Source organism: Aplidium turbinatum, chromosome 1 (assembly GCF_918807975.1).
Source record: "Aplidium turbinatum chromosome 1, kaAplTurb1.1, whole genome shotgun sequence".
NCBI lineage: Eukaryota > Metazoa > Chordata > Ascidiacea > Aplousobranchia > Polyclinidae > Aplidium > Aplidium turbinatum.
In genome coordinates, this window is record NC_137472.1 from 53,881,528 (window position 1) to 53,902,531 (window position 21,004).

A 21,004-nucleotide genomic window follows, 5' to 3' on the forward strand; every position below is an offset into this window, starting at 1 on the left:
GCCAATTGCTAAAATAAAAAAGTACATTTGAATACCACACTTTTATATAGGCCTATACTGCTTATTAATAATAATAGGCCTCGTCTATCGGCCTGCCTCTTTTGGGTAATAGAAGACCGTAAAACGTGACCTGATTCATGAAGTGAGATGAAGCGCAAACTGTAGACTACGTTATCATTCAATGTGAAAACTAGGCCTACTTCCATCGTATGCTCAGTGTGCTGTACAGCTTCTTCTTCATTTGACGACTTCGGATAACAACACAATCTGAAATATCAACTCTGGAAGAGCATAGGAAAAAGAAAATTGTCGAATGTTTATTTCGTCACTAATTACTAATTAGGCTAATTGAGTAATGAGCAGTGACGCAATGAAAGTTTTATACCATGGTATGAGGCAAGCATTCCTAAGAAGCATCCACTGGCTACATTTTTGCTGCAAATGTTCCGTGTTTGATGCTAAATGGAAGAAAAGTTTAGCCCAGTGTTTTGTTACCATTTTTAATACGTTCTTGGCAATGAACACCTTTCTTGAATTGAAAGAGCATCTTTCGCTCTTATTCTGTTATATAACTATTTTTAATCTGGATGATGCATGCTTAAATCATCAAAAACGGCATGTAGACATGATTAACTTCCAGATTAACTTCCGTGATTAGACTACCATAAGCGTTTATCAAGAGAATTATGGAAAATAAGAGTCCTTAAACTCGTATCTTGTTTTTAAAAAAACAATACCTACTTTGGTTTATCATTTAATTATTGTTTGATCTCGCAAATTTAGCTGAGACTATAGCCTGCCGGCTAGTTTTTTAGGTTAGTTCCAAAAAGTTTCATTTTATCAATTTTGCTCTCAGGTAGTCATATCAGTCTTAACAAGCTTTTGTAAAATTTCCGACCATAAACACTGGTGCATGTAACACAACTGCGGCTTTCTGCAAATTGATCGAAACTTTCCTTGATTTTGCGATTGTTTCACTTTTTTTTGTATTTTAATGCACATCAGAAACAAAACAACACGTCTTGGCGACATGAGTTCTGTAGTAATCAAACTTGCCCTAAAGTTAAAAATTTGTTTGCTTCTAGAAAGCGACGGTAAATAACTTGCATGCCACCGTTTGTGCTGCATTGAGCGGCAAAACAAACACGTGATAAACGACCAATGTTTCCTAGTTAGTGAGAAATGTCAGTTGGTTGAAAGATTAATTGTTGAACATATGTCAAGTGATCAAGACACAAGACAACTGTTCCACGATTTATGGCCTAAACTTCGCAACTTTGAGGTTAGTCACATCGTTGATAAAGCCTTACTTTCAAGGGAAGACTGACTGGTAATAAGTTAACACTGGCTTAACGCATCCACATGGACTTTCACGTTTGTTCAAAGATTTAAAAATTGGAGCAGATTTGAGATTTATTCTACTGTCATCAAAGGGCGCAAAGAGATGGTGCTGGGTTACCCAAACTCAGCTAAAGCAGATGGGGCCTGGCTCCCTCACCGGGATGCGAGTGTGGTGCCACAGACCAGACAGTAGACCATGTCGTCCATGACTGCCCAATCCATCAACCACCACATGGAACGCTTGGACTGATAGCCCTGCATGACGAGACTGTCGAGTGGCTGATGACTTCATGCTCAAACTATAGTCCAAAATAAAGCTCACACGACGAAGAAGAAGCTATTGCATCACTAAATTCTCAGCCTAAGAAGCATACCACGCATCACAAGAAGACTACCAGCAGTCTCAACACCTCATTGAGTGCAACCTTTCACATTCATTTAATCTAAGAATTTCGAAGAAACACAACCAGATCAATTTACAAAAAAATCCACGCAATGAGGTCATAAGGTTGCTTAGTTCTGCCTTCTTGAAAATAGAATGCTTCGTCTCATTTAAGCTGCAACTGTTCGATTTTTTCAGGTTGTTTATTTGTAAAATTACTTTTTTGAATTCTAATTCTGACAACTTTATGTTCCTTCACTTCAATCAGCAAAATGCAAAATTTCTTCCTCAATTTAAAAAAATTTAAAGTCGTCGGGAACAAAAATTTGTGATAAGGTTAAAAAGTTGAGATTCCAGAAAATAGAGCAGAGAAAGCGGTTTGCACTTGGTAAAACCGGCGAATAAAAAAGCAAGACTTCGCTTTAGAGATCACATAAAGTTTGGCAAAAAAATGCTTCAAAACTCGTTTAAGACCTTTTTTGAAACTCTCAGCAATGACAAATTTGCTAGTGAAATGGTATTGCAGATAAAAAAATTTTAAAGCGGCATTGGTAAAATTGGTGAAATTCATCTGCAGGCATGGCTAGTGGCTACTCTGATTTCATTTGGTTTTGGTCGTGACTGCTTCAGACAAGCTAGTGAGCTACTTCCTTGCCTAACAGATAAACATGCAGATATGAAGCTTCAAAACAATTTTTTTTGTCTTTTGGCACTAATTGACATGCTGGCACATCCAACAGTGACATTGTGGAAATGACGGATGATAGAAAGTAGCCTACTTGTTATTTTTCCATGACGCGACGTTGACAAACACTTCTAACCTAACAATGAAAATAACCTAAAATAAAATGAAATTTACTTTGGAATTAAGGTTGTGGATTGAAGAAGCTGAATTTCTAAACAGAATAGTATAAAATGGCATCCAAATAAAAGAAATTAGGGTAAATTCCACAATAGAATTACATGCATACGCCTACGTCTGGAAAGGCTGAAACAAAAAACGAGGATAACTTTTTCTGACTTATTTTATTATTTTCTTGCTTGACGGCTATGTGCCACGGGCATACAACGATAGATGTCTAACTTGTTGATTATAGGATAGGCTCTTACATCCTCCGCCAAAGTGGTTTTATGAAATCACCAAACTACTATATTTAGATTCTTGTTGGTCACTGTATAAAAGTAATTTTTTTTTGCATTTCCTGGTATTTGACTTGTTGTTTAGTAGTTTGCATTGCCATGCGTTGTTATGTAACTGCGCCAAAAAAGTTTTGTCAGATTGAGCACGAAATTGAAAACAACATGTCCGGAAGTTCTTAATCTTGAAATTTAAGCACCCTGTTCAATTACAAGACAGAAAATAAAGATCGTCAACTGCCAAGCAGTCATTAAACTATTTCCTCAATAAATATTTTAGCTCATAAACTTAATTTCCCGATTAAAACCATCCTGTTTTCTTCCACATGAAGAATGAAGGTGTTACGGAAAAATTATTAATGATATACTAAATTGATGTCAAAGGCTGCTAATCATCAAGCTATATGCTGGTATTGGTCTTCAAAACATTTATTGCCTGGTCATGTAAGTTAGCAATAAAGATAATCTACTATTGCTGTTTTATTTCTTCTTGTCAAATCTTTTACACAGTGTTATTTTAGTATAAAAAGAGAATCTTTGCTGCATGAGAAAGTAAGTGGGAGGATAAAAATGACTCCACTCACCTTTTAAATGATGGTAGCTTACATGTGTGACACATTCATGTAGAAAATTCAGGAAAGTACCATACAAAACCTACACTATTGATCACTTGATGTTCCCGATAACAAAACAACATAATACCATCAGAATCGGATTATGAACAGAGTAAGGGTATCGGTATGCCTTGCAGGACAATTTTGTTTCACAGCATGCCCTGCCTGTCGGGACAGTCGTTGGCATACTACATTGCTCGTTTTTCCATTGGTGTTCAATTTTGCGCCTAACCACGCCTAAATAAGGAATGGAAAGTTTTACTTCCTGCGATTATGGAGCTGAGCGATGGCAGCCGATTACATCATCAATGTCTGCGTTTTTTTGCAAAACTATCCTTATAGGCATAGGCCTACCACCGATTTGCATTCAAAAATAAGGACAAGGCAAAACCAACAGTTTTCGATTTATATCTCAAAGTTAAAGGAAAACAACTCCTGAAATAAAGGCAATTTATTGTTTTTTTAAATTGATTCAAACGAAGAAGCCTACACTGAAGTGAATATATCTTTTTCAGCTTTGCGTAACGTTTCCAAATTTTTAAAGATTTTTTCATAATTATGCTCTCCCCAATACTCTAACCTATATTTGGAAAGTAGTCTATCAAAATTGTTTTGATAGAGTTTAACAACATGCAAAACGCACTTCAAATTAATTACCCGAGCACTTCATCAAATTGGATACTCACGTAGTTTTCCAAATATTGCCAAGATTGCAGTTGCAATGCGTCAACTCAAGTGTCTTAGCCTTGTGTGTGACCGAAAAGTTTAATTGCAAAAATAAGGTAAGTCATTTTACTATAAAATTCTAGACAACCAGTAAAACTTTTGGCAGGCAAGTCATTGCAAATGCGTAAAGTGAAAAGTATTTTCTGTCTAAATTGCAAAGTGCATTCATTTTAAACCTTTTTCAGGAAGAAATAATTTAGCTACTTTTTTTATGTTTAAAAGTTTTTAAAAAGTTTTTGTCCTATAAAGTGATGTAGCTTATTGCAAACAACTCTGAACAATATTTTCCACCAGCTACAAAACCTACTGCACAATTTAATTTATTTCTTCTCTCTGATATGGTGCTTTTGTAGTTTAAAAAAATGGATATTGTTTTAATTCTTTTTGAGTGACCAAAATAAAAAAGCAATGACATTGCTGTTTTTGACATTTTTTCGCCCAGTTTAAATTACTTCGTTGCTTTTAAATCAACATTTTGCTGTAAATTCAAAATTGGAGCAGACATTGTTTGATAGGTCAATTTTTTTCTCAATGATATTTGTTCTCAGGTATTAGCTAAGTTACATTTAATCATTGTTGTGCTTTGACCTGTGATTTTCTGATGCATGTTGTCAATTATTGTAGCCCACTGTTTGAAATTGTGAAGATCTCTAAACCACTCACAGCAATTAGCAAGTATGTTTCAATAGCCTTAGCGTATTTCTTCCATACGACGAAAGTTTGCATGGCATCTCTCATCCAATATGTAATTTAAATGTGATTAAAATGAAAGATTAAATGATACAATGTAAACGTAACGGCGGCCGCCAACCCTCGAGTCCTACAGATACAAATAACATGGATGCTTTGTGTAACTGTGATCTGTAAGACTGTAACCCAAGTAGCCTACTAAAATCTACACAAGTAGCCTACTAAAACTTAAAATCATTTTTAAATCACCACGAATTAATACTGAATACGAAAAGAAATTTTTCGAACTGTATTTATAATATTCTGTAATATTCATTGAATGTCCAAAAGGAAAATAACTATCGTTATTGACATTGTGAGGTAACATTTCCTTCCAAGTTTTACAGATGAACCATAGACAAACAAAACAAAGTAACTGTATCGGGTTTAACATGCTTTGTTACAAAGAGATAATAATATAATTCAAAAATTAACTCAAACGTTTTCGACACGTACGTGTGTCCTTATCAGGAGTTATTTAAATCTGCAATAATACATAAAGTGAAAATTATAAGATAAATCTGACTATGCACTGTAACGACACTCTGGACTGAAAAGCACAAACTGAACAAGTGATTCAAGAGTGATTACGAATAAATTATATGGCGGCAAACTGTTTCCCGCCGTACCGTATTTTATGTATATTGAAGATTTAAGTAATTCCTGATGAGGGCACACGTACGTGTCAAAAACTTTTAAATTGATTTTTTAATTATATTATACCTCTTTGTAATAAACTATGTTAAACCTGTTAAAGGCATACTAAATAAAATTTTCAAACGGGAACTGAGCATTAAAATGCGTAAACTGAACATTCAAGAATACATTTCAAAAAAAAATTACCGAAACAAATTTGTTTTCAATGGCACTGGCAAGGCTCAAAGTTCAATGTTTCATTTATTTTTAATTTTTTAAAAATGACCAAAAAGTGGAAACACTGCTCGAGAATACGTCACTGTCGACAGCAATAACAAAAGCCACGTTACCACATATGATGTTTTGAGCAAACTGTCTGATGTTTTGATTTTGAAATCTGATGTTTTGATGTACATATATACATAGCCTACAGTTAAATCTCCTGCAGTCACAACTATTGCTTGATCAGTTGATTGCTAGTCTATAGTGACGTAGACTGCACAGTCGCACGCTTCGCTGCTCACGCCTATTCCCGTTTTGAAAGCTCTGACAAAAGCATGCGCGGAATGCTGATCAGACCGCAATGGGGCAAAATTTTATTGAAAATTGTTTTATGGTAGCATGTTTTAAACACAAAGAACGTGTACAATCGCCAAGTCAGGTTTTTCCTTTAGTATCACTTTAAAGTTACTTTGTTTTGTTTGTCTATGGTTCAACAAAGCGAACTCTCTATCAAAGCTTTTTACAGATGAAGCCGAAGCAATCGCTATTTTGCTGTAGTTCTACCATAAACTTCCTGAAACATCTTGAGAGTAAGCCTATGCCTTATTGGGATGGGCCTAACGTGGAAAGTTCTTTGTCATTGATGGAAATGACTTCTAAACTCTTTGTCTTCACCTACCGTTTTTTTTAATCGTGCTGATTGCAAACATGGACCATGCCAACATTCAACTGTTTTTCTTTTGTCGTTTTTTACTCCTGTTTACTTTTTTTTGAATGCTTAAAGTAGCTTTATCAGAATTTGGACATTTCATAATCTTTTATCCTGAACAAGTTTTTCCTCCCAATAATTGAATGGCAATCGCATGACTATGAGGTAAATGTAGGCCTACTCCTGGCTTAAAACCTCTGTTTTAAAATTTTCAATTTTTTGCCACATTTGTCCATTTATTGGTATGCCGTTATGCTGCTTATTCAAACTAACTGTTATTCTTCTCAGCCAGGACACATGATAAAAAATGAAAATAAATATCCTCATGCCAGCAGTGTGCAGGCCAGTAGCGCACCCAGAAAAGAAGTTTGGGGGGGGCTAATTCAGAAATGTCGGCCGAGTGATTTGCGACAATAATGACAGTGACAATAGGCCAATACCCATCCCTTTGATTAATATTTAAAGGCATTCACAGCCAGTAGCGTAGCCAGGAATGTTGAAAGGGGGGGGGGGGGGTGACAGCCGGCGGGCGAAGCCCGACGGCGTGTTCGCCTAAGACGACACCCAGCGGCGGGGAGTTTGGGGGGGCCCCCAGAAAATTTTGAAAAATTACTTTGAATTGGTGCATTCTAAGAGCATTTTCGACAACAATGTGGGTATGAATATTCCTGTAAAATGGTGCTGTCTGGTGGCATAGCAAAAGGATAAGATCATGTTTTCTTTGGCATTTTTCCGAAATAAAACTAAGTCTCTATGTTTTTTTGTTGCTAATTCCTGGCTGAGATATTTGAATGTTTAGTATTGGCAAAACTCGCTCTTTTAATGCAGTTTCGCTTAAAATTATGCAAACTTTGTCTTAAAGACATAAAGAAACTGAAAGCATTATTCTCAATATCGTGACTTAACACGCGTGCCAAAGGGGGGGGTTGTTGAAATCCCCCCCTTGGCTACGCCACTGCTCACAACCCACCGGTTGCCGATACATCAGGATTCGTTCTCTCAATCAGATTAGAAGTTGGCCTAATGAACCCCATGCTACTAGCACCATCAGCTTCCTCATCCCTATACGTCCACTCTTGCAATTTTCTAAAGATCTCGACGTTTTCGTCATGTATGACAAAATAGAATTAGCTTTTCGTTTGCCAACACAAATAAGTGCGAAAACAACAACTAGCACGAAAACAGTTTCAAACAAAACACTAATTTTGTAAACAATAAATTTGATGTGGACGTTTTTTCTACTTACAAAACATTCAAATTTAGTTCGTATTTTCAACTAAAGTCCCAGACGCCTTCGTCTCTTTGCTCAAACTCGTATACAGTTTTACATGTCCGTGTGATTCGGTATTGACGTAGGGTACATCGGTACGTATGTCCACCAGACATTTGACCACGAGAGTACAGGAGCATTTGAATTTTATAAGGAGTTAAAGAAAAGTGCAATTAAAGACCATATCATGGAGTGTACTTTTTGCACTGATCGAAAATTCTCTGCCGACTAATTTAAAATTTTACGCAAAGACAAATCCCAATTTGACACCAAAATTTAGGAAGCACTGTTAATCAAACGCTATAACTCAAATTTAAACAAATAATTATTTGCTGGAGGCGAGTCCATTCTCTTTAACATTTACTTGATGTAGCCTATCACCTTCCCTGTGGAGCAAGTTTTTTCGTAGGTAGTTATTTATGTAACTTAGTTGCTTTTTTCTAATGGAATTTTACCTTCAAGAAGTTGAAATTTATTGCATTATTATAAATATTTTCAGATTCCTGATGAGGGCTTAAGTTAAACCGAAAACGTTCAACTGTTAAAACTATTTTGAAGTTAAATATGTAAAATATATTGTTATAATGCTCAGCCCTGTTGTATTGTTGTGTCTTATTCATACTTAACCTGTAAGCAAAATGTATAGGCTAAATGAGGAGCATACAAAAACTTCATTTTTAGTGGCGGTTTGGGGGGGGGCTTGAGCCCCCTTAGCCCCATGCTGGGTGCGCTACAGGTGCAGGCTACTGCGTAAAACTGCTATGTTGATTTCTGACCATCACAACAAAAAACAATATACGGTATGCCAAACATAGCAGAGGTCTAAAAAAATGTAGAAGCGACAAAACTGTAATAGCCATGACCTTTTACCCCGAGCGTCAAACCTATATCTACCAACTGAGATCCTCTGAAGATCCACCGATCCGGTTGATATGAATCACTTTTTGACTTACGCATCTGCCGTTTGCTGTAGAACATAAATATATGCCCAATTTGTCGACCACAGCCCATTTAAACTGCAGGTTATGCGTAGGGCACTATTCTTGCGCCAGTATTTTTCAAACTTTATCGCACCATTAAACACTGTTCTCGTTGAAGTAAATGTTGAAAAATTTCAAACCAAGCAAAAAAGTAGAATATTGTAAAATCATTCAGTGTGAGCTATAGGCTATAAAATTTATATTTTTTGAATGCAATATGTGGGATTGTTTGTTGTTGCTGTAAAGTGAACACTGCAAAGTAATTGTTTACAATAAGGCTTAAAATACTTTTCCGAAACTTATTGTACTTAAACCAGCAACCAAGCAAATTCTTTAACGATGGCACCAAGTGAGAATTTAAATGCATTTCTTTAGCAGCTTGTTTTCATTATTAGTTGAAAAACTAAAGCCTCATCTCGATGACAATAGTCCATCGCGTGAAAGGAAAAACTTTTGCAGAACACAAGACAATCTTCCACCGAACACTGATTGAAAATCACCGCACGATGGGGTTGTTGAGACAAAAGTAAACTCTTTGAAAAATAGAATAACAGATTATCTCCTTGATTACCCAATATCCTGTACATAGGAACCATTGATCTAGCATCAATTTTAGAGCAAATTTTCATCTGTCAAGATTGATATGATGGGACGATCAACTCTAAATGAGAGTAAGCATCTTATTAAATTAGTCGAAATCTTTTCTGGTGCTGATCAGCCTATTTGCCCCAACAAAACAACTAACGCGACAAGCTTGATTTCACATGTTGTAAAAACAATTTATGGACACTCCGTGTGCAAATGATAAATGAGGAATATATCAGCAATGTGTTATTGAACAGCAATTAAGAATTTCACACTTCTAGAAATTAGTTAAGTTTTAAGCATTTTTCATATAGCTCAAATAGTAAAATTCTGCCTTATGATTTAATAATTTTGGCAACTAAGTGAAATATGGTTTTAAAATTATATAGCAATTACAAAAGTTGCCTATAAGGCTTGATAAACGATTTCAATTGTACTAATGCGTAATTGCGAAAAAATGAATAGGCTAATTTATTTACTCTATGCTTTAGCGTTGTTCAACGATTAAAGCTTACACTTTATGTAATAATTTTTTTCTCCTCAAAGAATAAAAAGCTGCTTAAATGTTACAATATTGAAAAACGATAACATTTGTACAAGGCTCAGAGAATGTGTAGACAGGCCAAGCAAGATATAGCCTTAACAGCGTCCACCGTATTCTAAATGTAAAAAAATAAACATATCGGGTAAATTAGCATAACTATGTGAGGCAAGTTACTTTCACAAACCTACGAACACACGAGAACGAGAACTATGTTGACATGAGCGAGAAAAATTGAAGACCAGAGTTGTAGAACTGTCCCCGAGCAAAATCTGATTTAAAAAACCGGCTTCATTTTACTATAACACACGCTGGTGTTTGCATAAAAAAAGTTAAACAGCATTGAAAAAATTTTAACTTCATTTCTCTCAAAAGTCATATTTTCGACCAACAGTAGTTCTTTAATTCATGTCTTCATAAACAACCAGGGGAAGTTTGGAGCACAATTTTTTTTATGCAAAGTCACAAAAAATTGATCCCTTTAGAGTCTTTGCTGCTGTTCAAGATATGAGATTAAATTTGTTCTGGTTTCAGTTGTTATGATTTTCTGTGCTAAAAACACGCAAAAGTTTGCAAACATGATTTGGATATTTCGATGGGACAATCTAAAAAGCGGAGATTGTTTTACAAAAGTTAAATTTTTACTGTTTGCTTTTTCCGAATCATAAAATAAAAAAACAAATGACAATCTTATTATTTTAAATACATAATTTGCAAAATTTATTTTATGCCATTGCCAGTTCAGTTTTAAACAAATTTAGTTATTACCCTGTGCTGCAACATACATTATTTTTCTTCGCCTGGCTTAGGTTAGCCTACTATGTAGGCCACGTATTAAGAAAACGCAAGTCTTGTTATTGTTACGGCTTAATTGCTTACTTACAGTATAACAGGACATGAGCAGTATGTTATTTCGTACCGTACGATTTATGCAATGCATCATACATAGCCTACACATTTTATCGACTTAATCACGCCACGAAAAATCTTGTGGCAACATTTCTTTATTACGTTGGCTACTTTAAAATATACACGTAATTGCGTATCACAGCTGTCACTTCTCGAACAAACCTGCTTGACCCAGCGTCATCACAATTCCTGTATGATCACTCAATTTGGTTTGTTTGTAGATAAAAAAAAAAGATTACAAACAATTCAACATTTTGAGATTCTCATTTCAAAGAGTTTACAAAAGGATCTTTTCTGTTTGTCTCTCGCTTTTACCGGAGCCAGTCTGATCGCGGTTAAACCCTGCCAGTGGGTTTTTCACCACGGTAGGATTGTGTTGCTGTTGATGGTGGTGGTTGGTGACAATGCTGTTGCTGGACGTGTTTCGTCTTCTCCCTTTATTGATATCTCGCTTGGTTTTCGAGCGCATGGACCGACACATGATGACTCTGCTTGTTGCTTCTTTTAAACGATCACGGAAATTAAATCCAAGAAAACTAAGACAAAGACATTTCATTTAGAAAATCAATACAAACATAAGCTATCTTCGCTTTCTTATAATTAAACATATTAAAAAAAAAAAAAATACGGGAAAGATTTTACTCTTTTTTGGCACTTAAATTTTGGGCTTCATGCAATTCAACAGATGTGAGTCAAAATCAAAATGAGGCATCAAATAAATATCATTGATCTCATTAAGAAACATGGTTATTCGTCAGTTTAGTAGCCTATTAATAGAATATTATTTCTGCGATTTGTTCACCACGAATTTACGTTTGCGATACAAGAATGTGTAAATTTCAGTTATATTTGTATTGAGAAAAATCATGCAGGCTTTGAGGAACTGATTTCTAGGCAATGCTCAATTTTTAATTAATTAGACCTACGCACAAGAACCAGCCATCAAGTCGTGCATTGTAATTATAGTATTTTCGTGGTTAGGTTTGCAAGAAAAACATCTCCTTGGTGTGATATTTAAATTTTTTCTGGCAACATCTTTTCAAGAACAAATTTTCGACTTTTTAGCACACTGTGGTTCTATTTTCATCTTGATTGTTGGACAAGAATTAATAGAGTATCGCGTGTAACATGATTTCGTTATTATAACCGCTTTTTGATCACAAACAGTTATAGGCCTATAAATTATTATTTCAGATTCAGTAAAAATGCCACCAAATGTCAGTCATTGAAGGTATTAGTCTAAGTTTCAAACCTACAATCTTGGAACATGTCCTTGTGTTAAACCGAAAGAGTTGTGTGATATGGTCTTGTTGTATGAAACAAACTTAAGTAATTTTTATGTAGAAGTTCTTTAGATCCATCTTTTCTAGAAACATTGCTCTTTCTACAACGCGGAATATATCGCACTTGTTTGTGTTTTCCATCAAATCATTAATAAGCTCGCAGCCTATCGAACATTCTTTGTAACATAATTTTTATTGCTCGATTTTTGTAAACTATATTATTAAAATCATTCCATAGCACTTTGATTATTGTAGATTTACATTGTCAAATGGTGGATTCCAATATTTTTCTCCTATTGTCTTGCCTTACCTATAAAAATATGGATTTAAAGCGCTGCTCAAGTACGCGATTCCTCTAACTGCGTTGTTGAGTGTGATGCAGTCCGAGGAAGAAAGAGAGATCCCATTAATTTTGATAAGTTTTTCCACAAACCAAGGCAACCAGCTGACGACAAATAAAGTCACCAGCGCGATTACAATCATCGTGACGCGTCTCCTGTATTTTCGCTAAAAAAAAAGAAGAGAAATAAAAGACGTAGGCCTAGTAAGAATTAAAAGGCACAGGTAGATCAATGGGCCACAGTCTAACCTCGTTACTAAGAACTTTAATATTCGTGATTTCCTTGTTGTCTAACTTTAATATACCAACTTTTCCAACGCATGTTGTCCGGGTCGCAAACTAGAGCCGCTTTAGGCCCTCGTCCTGTTTTTTTGCATCCTTATTATGATGCTATAGTTGATGATGTGAATGGTTTTTACAAAGTGGTTGGATGGAGCCACGTATGACCCACTGACCACTGTTGGGCCATCATGGTTCACGTATTTTATTTTTGAATGTTTCATTTTAACAGTCAAACCACCCTGCAAAATCGATATAACTTAATAAAAACAGTACACCAGGTTAAATTAACAAAGCAGTGTAGGAATGAAATCTGTTCTCACCTGTCTTGCATTGTCTCCTACGGAACCTCCGCTAATAATAGTGTTCATAATCTTTCCGTAAAAGAAACAGATCAACAAAAAGGGTAAAATAAATGCACCAAGAAAATTTCCGTAAATCCATATCAAGTAAGTGCGACTGTTAGGACCCCTAAATAAAACATTGCCCGTTAATGATGACGTTTTATTGATTTTTTTGTTGATATTGAAAGCAACATAGTCGCTGTCATCTTTTTCTCAAACTAACGTTTAAACACGTAAACCTAAACCAAGTGATCTATCGCATGTGGAAGCACAGTCAACTGGATCGAAACCGATTAAGTCAAACGTTTGCTAAAAATCAGTTTCTCATGACGCCAACTCTGATAACTGTAAACACTTGCTTTGCACCACTTAGTTTTACATACGGAATTTTTAGGATTGAACTGTTAGCCAGAGGTTCTGATTCTGATAGTATTGATAGTCTGATAGTAATTCTGATAGTACCAAGCATCTTTCAAAACCTTCTCTTTAAAATTTGTACCGTAGTTAATCCAGCCATGCTTTCCACGCACCCCTAAGGCATTCATGGACTTCAGATTTTAGAAATACGATCATGGAATGAACGGAATATTGCATAGACTAATTCAGTACTGTATATGTAATATATATGTATTGTTCATTGTGATCAAACAAAAATATATGAATCTTCTATTGACAAGATTTTCTACAAGATTCTAGAAAATTTATTTAGAACACTGAATCGTCGAAAGACTATTTATGTTCAGACTTTCACACTCCCAGTTTTGATAAGAAATTTTGTTAAATGAACAAAAGAAGTACATGACACCATGTGAAGTAATGTGATACCTGCACAAGCTTTCTGTTTCAAAAGGCGCGATGAAACTGGCGTTTACGCCTTCACTGGTGTTCCGAACACTTCCATTTGAATGGTTGGAATTTGGCTGTTCAGCATCGACAACACTAAACTCATTAATGTAACTCCTGTATATAGCAAGTAGTTGTTCCGATGAAAAGTCGCCATAGTCAATGTCACCATAATACATATCCGGCTCTTCCACGTCTTTTAATTCCTGTTCAATTCTATCAAAATTGCCAATGGAACAACCTGTGGAGTTTTCCTGAAAGGAAATATTTCAGAAAGTTTAATAATTCAAAATCTCATGTTACAAAACACTGAAATTTAGATGCTGCACATACAGAAGGGGTTTACAATTTTCTTTTATTCACCGTAGTCTAGGTACAAGTAAGTTATCAATTCACAGCAAAAGTATGATGTCAGACTAGTAGTTGCACTAAGTATGAATTTTCGTTTCTAGCACTAGTTACAACGTTCATCTGATGAACGTGAAAATTAAAACAAAAGACAATTAAGATGATTTGTTACTTTACTAACGTTTCACACACGATGACAATGCGCATCCTCAGAGTGAATATAATACAAAATCCAATCAGATGAACAACAGAGGAACGTTGCAATTAGTGGTAGAAATGATATTTATCCAGACGAATATCCAAAAATTTTCTGTATTGAGTATGAATTTTTTAAATTTTTTAAATGGTAAGTTTTAACTCAATTCCCTTTACTTTTAAATGTATTCCATATTTCCCAGTGCAATTACCTTTGCAAAATTTCGCAAGTATAAAATATCATTATTATCTGTTATCGAGGTAGAACACTACATAACTTGTATTACTACAAGTTGCGTTTATGATGCCGATGATCGCATTTTTAAACATCTTAGAAAAATACCTTTACGCAATCAGGAATTCGAAGACTTTGTGTGTTCTCAACAGGAAATTGATAACCACAAAAACCGCAATGGTTTATTTTGCTGTATTGAAACAGTTGGATACACAGCAACATGCTCAGTATCCAACCAAGAATACTGATGACGTAAGAGGCAATTGGGCTGCGAAGTGTGGGGGCCCATGAGCTTGACGCCAAAGCTTTCGTCACAGCAAGGTAGCGGTCGAAGCTCATTATCTGAGATAAAAGAGACAGAAGAATTAAATTAAAAGACACAGTAATGTTTGTTTGCGATGAATTAAATTGAAATACCAAATGAAAACTGTTCACCAGGCATTAATTGCTAAAGATTTTCTTGCGCTCCTCCGATGATTGCAGGTTAAGTTATCCCAAGATGATGAAAATGATAACCAACTTCAATAACCAGTGTCATTTTGTTGCTAAACAGCTAGTTTTTACTTCATAGTATAGTGCTGACTGACAAAACGTCAGAACCAAAACTGGTTATTATCATTTTCAATATCTTAAATTTCACCTGTAGTCACCAGAAGAACACAAGAAAATATTTTATTAAAATCTCTTGATTTTTCTTTTTTATGTGTCTTTTTGTAGGGCTCTAATGTTAGGCCTACAACAGTTTAGTTTTAAGGTAATTTTGCTTTTCAAAAACACTTTTTCTTACCACTAAAAAATAGATGCTTGCATAATAATTGATAAATAAAACCGCTTCTTTAAATTTGCACAGAGAAACACTGAACTTCCAACCTCCTGTAATTTCACTGTGAGCTGTAAATGGTAGCATCAGCAGAAACAATGTATCTGCCAATGTCAGCTGGAGAATGTACCTGAAAAGATCAAGCAGACAAGCATTTACAATTTTTCAGACCAAAAACTAATTCAAAGAAAGTAATATCAATGCCTTCTTGAGAACGTCCCTAGAATTTTTTTTAATCTTACCTAATTGGAAATTTATTATTTGCAACTGAATTGACAACAAACAAAAAAGCACGCTTCGGCTCCCGGTCTACCCAATTAGACTTTGAAATCTTTTTATTTGTTTTGTGTTTCCAAAAATTTTAGCACGTTGAGTCATGTCAAAATAACCTTGTTGCTGCAAAATAGTGACAATTTGCTGGAAAGTTAATGACATGTTCTCAATTCGGAGTGGCGCTCACAAGGTCAAGTTATATAATTATGGTTCTGTCATTCAAATGTGCAAAAGACTATGCGTACTTACCAATTAGTGACAGACTTTTTGTACTCTTGCAAAACCATGATAATGAAAAACACTAGCAGGTTACCAAATAAGCCAAGAACAACAAGGGCAATAATGAAAGCTGCAAATACCGGCTGTGATTCGGTTTGGGTCCTGCAGACTGCTGTCAAACCTGCACAAAAAACAAATACTCAGATACAATCAATATTCTCTTATTTGTGCAACTACCAGGAGGACCACCGGTCATCCAATCAGAAAAAATTTACCTATAGACGTTGAAATGATGTAAAAGCGGCTATTGTTGGCTATTGTTGCAGACATGGTAATAGAAAGATTTTTTTGCCGCAACTAATTCATTTTTCTTTGTAATGTTTGTCTTGCGAAGTACTTGCATCGATCAGGTTAATTTGATTTGGGCTCAGATGTGGATTTAGATAAAATAAAGAATGCTGATGCATCACCAAATTATGAAATTGCATCACGTAAGAGCTTTGTAAGAATGCAGTGTTTCCATTAGTTAATGTAAGTTCTCAAAGATCATGATATTTAATTGGTCAGTTAGCATGCCTTGGCACGCAACAAATGAGTTTTTTTTTAACATTTCACTAATGATTGTTGAATATTTAAGGATGGTGTATTTTTATCAGCTACAAATGCAAGCGGTTAAAAATATCTATAAATTTGTCTTGTTGATAAAAAACATTACTTTGTTGTTATTCATTTTCTTTTCTACTCTCAGATCAAATTGCCTGCATACTGACTGAACATAAAAAGCTATGTCAATATACCAGAGAAGGGAAGTCTACTACAAAGTATTATTAACAAGTGAGTAACGTCTGGCACCTCATATGACGATTAAAAAAAGCAATAACAGTTTTAAACAAATCTGTGAAGAGGTTTGTTAGCTGCACTAAGTAATACAGTAAGTATTGGTAGCAAAACCTCTGAAGAAAGTGCTTTGACATAATGTGAAATACACTTGAAGATAAACACAAAGTTGATGTCAATGTGCAATGCATAAAATTTTAAAACCAATTCCGCAGGTTATGATAAATACATTATTTTTAATGCTCTGAAATAACAGAAACATGTTTTTTTTATACTAAAGGTACTGTAACAGCTCATAACCATTTTCTTGGTTTGTGGTAGTGTCATTTGAACTCCTTGCTTCTACCTACGTGTGTATGTATACGTACATATGCGTATTTTACGTGTTTCGTGAACGATGCAAATCCACGAATTTTACTCCGCGGTTCTTCGAAGCGAAGCAGAAAAAAAAAATCGATGAGTGTTTTGTTACACATAGAGATTTTCGATGGAAGTTTTAAAGTTTAATTTGGCGCGGAAATTTCTAAATTGTCTAGTGTAATTTCGAATATCGCTTTGAGAAGACGCTGCTTCAGTGACAGGGAAAGTACAAAATGTTTATTAAAACGCTTAAAAACAAGAAAATTTGTAGGTTCATGCTACAACAAAGCATATCACATAATATCTTCCAAAAATCACAAAGTGCAAACTAAAATGCTTTTTACATGCTTTTTAGATAAATAAATACTTTAACATAGGATATTCATTTTTATGCATTTAAGCTTCATACTTTTTCAATTTTAAAACTCATGATAAGTTTTAAACGATAAAATAAGTTTATCATCTTACCATAGCCCGGGAGTCTTGGTCCACCAGCAGCCGACCCTAGACCTAAACAAAGAAAATTGATTAATGAGATGTTAGAGAATTGAATGTGTAAATCTTTCAAAAAAATTACGTTTTTTGAAGCTTGGTTTTGAAAATGATTATTTCTTTGAAGTTTATTTTGTAAAACGGCAAAGAATATAGGCTATATCAAATTTTTGTAATGTTACAAAAAAATTTTTTTAATTTTTTCTCTGAAAGGTCAAGTTCTTATAAAACGCTATAAACAAAATATATCACGGATTTAAAACCAAAACAATTATTGGAAACCAAGAGCTGTTGCTCAACGTAACGAAGCAAATATCTCTGCTTATCTGCATGAAGTAATACAAAGTGATCGATAAACAAAGCACCAGGCCATGATTTTGTTTTGTTAAAGTGCGTTTTCATAACTTCTATTGAGAGCGTTAGTCTTGAGGCATTTAGTATTATCAAAAGGTGAAAAACAGAATTGAAAACATAATCTTGCCGTGTTTAACGCGAGAACGGGTAAACAAGATTTCAAACCGAAGAACTAGCCGAATCACGACCGGGGGTTATTTTATCTTCTGCGAGATGCTTATACGTAATACCGAACTACGTAGAGCATATGTCTCGATTAATGCGTTTTACATTATATTGTCTGTCACAGACGTCATCAAACGGCACCCTATAGACGCGATTACCCATAAGGTAGGTGGGCTGCTTTTCAGCGCCGCACTGTGCAGTTAACAAAATAAAAAACATTTGTTTGACATTATGCGCTAAATCTTAACACAAATAAATGAAAAGACCAAGCAAATCTAATGAGTCATTGCAAAAACCCAATATCCTTTATATCCGGAAGATGTCTTAATTGTCTGCAGAAGTATTTGAAATCTAAGCACGCTATATTTTATTTGGCTATGTGCAATGCTTAAATCGGCGTGCTTTCGGCTTTAAACCAATCAAATTATGTTTTTTTATCTATCTTGGGTGCATGTGCTTTGGAAACATATTTGATAATTGTATTTCAAAGTCATCATGACTCTGACTGTTTTCGCCGTCCGAGGGGAAAACGTTTGGTGCTGCTGTCTGGCTTTGTATAAAGGTGAAAGTGGTACAGTCAGGACAACAGAAAGTTTACTTGTCACATCTTCTTTTAATGGTCACCAGCACGCTTAATCATATTATTTAAAACACTTATAGCAACGTGTCAATTGCACAACAGGTTCATGAGCAAGCACATATTTCTCTCATTTTGTGATAAAATCATAAATATCTTGGAGTCTTTACAAACTTCCAATCAGCTTTTCAAAAAAACGACAATTCATGCTTCGGATATTTTAAGACAGAAGAACTTGATTGGATTATTTTGCCTACCCACACTGCTGTTACAAAAATTACTGGCACCGGTGTATGAAGATGCAACCGTTGATATGTAGGCTATATCAGCCAGCACAGAATTTTAATATATTATCAAGGGCAATTAATTATAAAATGAGGAGGCACCATGGACTTCTTTCATTAAAAACCACTAAAGATGAAAAATTTCAGTTTTCGAAACGTTTGCTGAACATGAGTTTAGCCTCTACGCATTTTATCAGACCATAGCTCATCACTTTTGTAACACATTTAACCGATTTTTAACTCAGTTTAGGCAGTTATTTGTTGATTTCGAGAAGCGTTTTACTGAATAGTCACTGATTTACTCGTTTTTCTTTGACAATCATCATTCTTGAATATGAAGACTATTTTATCTCTGGTAATAATGATTGATGGTGCAAAAAAAAAACAACCGGTGCCAAACTTGCGCAGACAGAGCTCGGCTACTTCGTACAACGCATGACAAGCATATATCAAACATGTTTTAACACCGCATGCTAATGCGGCTTCTAAACAACTAACTCAACAAACAAACACTCAAAAAATATTTGACTATTTTGAATTTATAGTTTCTAAACTTTAAGTTAGACAAATAATGAAAATCGGTCTCACTTACCATTCAAATTGCTGAAGTCGGAATCAGATGGAAAAATCATTCTAAAATCCAGAATATTATTGAATTTTGCTAAAACTTACTATTTTATGATGCAGTGCACAAATCACCGCCTACTACTGCAACCTGCAAATAACTTTGTGTTAATTATAACAGTCCACCACAAAAAATACTGAGCAAGAGTAAATCTTAAGAAAACGATGTATTTCTAACAATAGCTAAGACGTGACCCGACATCGAAAAAATGCATATTGCGTGAATTGCAACCGTTTCCTATTAATGGTCTTTGAACACCACCAGTAAAAAGAGACAAGATGCATGCAACATATTGGCAAGTAGATACATTTCGTTTTTTAACGTTCCATTTTTGTTTCGAAGGGTTCGTTATTCTTCGATCTCTGCTTCTATGCATAAAGGTATAGCACATGATTTGTCATTGTGTTTATTCTAACAGCGTCGGCCGCATTATCACGAAACTTAAGAATTGAAAACAAATTTTGTAGTGGCATATTTCAAACGTAACACGCATCTGGACAGTACGTGTCCATGTGGATCACGTCCTTTATACTTTAACGTTTTCACGCAATGGCTGGCTAAATTCAAACAAATAGAATGATATTCCAAAACAAAACTTCGTTATTAAACTTTTTATCAAATCTTCTTATGATTTAACTGATGATCCAATAGGATATGTAGTGTGATAAAATATTTAAAACAAAGTAGACAGTATCACACTAAATCAGAAAAATCAGTATGGCTATATTGAAGAAACCACACTTGCGTGGTAAATGCTCTATTAATAATTATAATACAATAACGTAAATAATAATTTGTAAATAATAATTATAATCACTTAGAATATCTGATAACAATTTAGTTATTGTTACTTGTTAGTATAAGTGGCCTATTGTTTCTGTTGCAAATTCGCTCTTGTTTGGCATGCTCAAGCAAAAGAAAAAACTTAATAGGCCATTTCCACATGACAATTACAAAGAAAATTATATTTAGCAGGAATATAAATTTTTTCTTCACTAATATCTTCAATAATATTCGGCTGCGCCTCATACGGCAGCACTGACACTGTCTGCTTTCGGAAGCGTTGAGGAGCAATGCATTTTGCGATAGATATAGCGCTATATAAAAACAAGCAGTATTAATATGTTAGCCGTGATTAAACTGATAACAATTATAGAGAAAGTTATTAGGCCATTTTTTCTAATTTTCTCTCAATCGCCATAATAATCGCTTTTCTGGCAATGTCTTACTAAACATCTTCAGTGTGTAAAATTTACAATATTTTACCTGATGTTTTTTTCCTTTCTTATGGTCAGTCATCAAAATTCAATGCAAATTAACATCAGACAACAGGACAAGCTCGTGTGAACC

At 34.8% G+C, this 21,004-nt stretch overlaps 1 protein-coding gene across 1 annotated transcript; it reads right to left on the bottom strand.

Annotated features, from left to right (window-relative positions):
• Positions 1 to 11,058: 11,058 nt before the first annotated feature.
• Positions 11,059 to 19,661, bottom strand: LOC145767205 (somatostatin receptor type 5-like). Its single transcript, XM_082578983.1, has 9 exons — positions 19,622 to 19,661; positions 17,626 to 17,667; positions 15,991 to 16,141; positions 15,436 to 15,598; positions 14,757 to 14,990; positions 13,853 to 14,124; positions 13,007 to 13,154; positions 12,375 to 12,571; positions 11,059 to 11,317 (listed from the first exon to the last, which is right to left on the bottom strand). The coding sequence occupies exons 1-9, from the start codon at positions 19,659 to 19,661 to the stop codon at positions 11,059 to 11,061; spliced, it is 1,506 nt and encodes a 501-aa protein (XP_082435109.1).
• Between the last annotated feature and the right edge of the window lie 1,343 nt (positions 19,662 to 21,004).

Coding starts and splice junctions, on each gene's coding strand:
- LOC145767205 (XM_082578983.1), bottom strand. CDS start 19,661: ATGATTTTTCCATCTGATTCCGACTTCAGCAATTTGAATG. Junction 14,991..15,435: donor CAAGCATCTATTTTTTAGTG/GTAAGAAAAAGT, acceptor CTTTTATCTCAG/ATAATGAGCTTCGACCGCTA. Junction 11,318..12,374: donor TTAAATCCATATTTTTATAG/GTAAGGCAAGAC, acceptor TCTTTGTCTTAG/TTTTCTTGGATTTAATTTCC.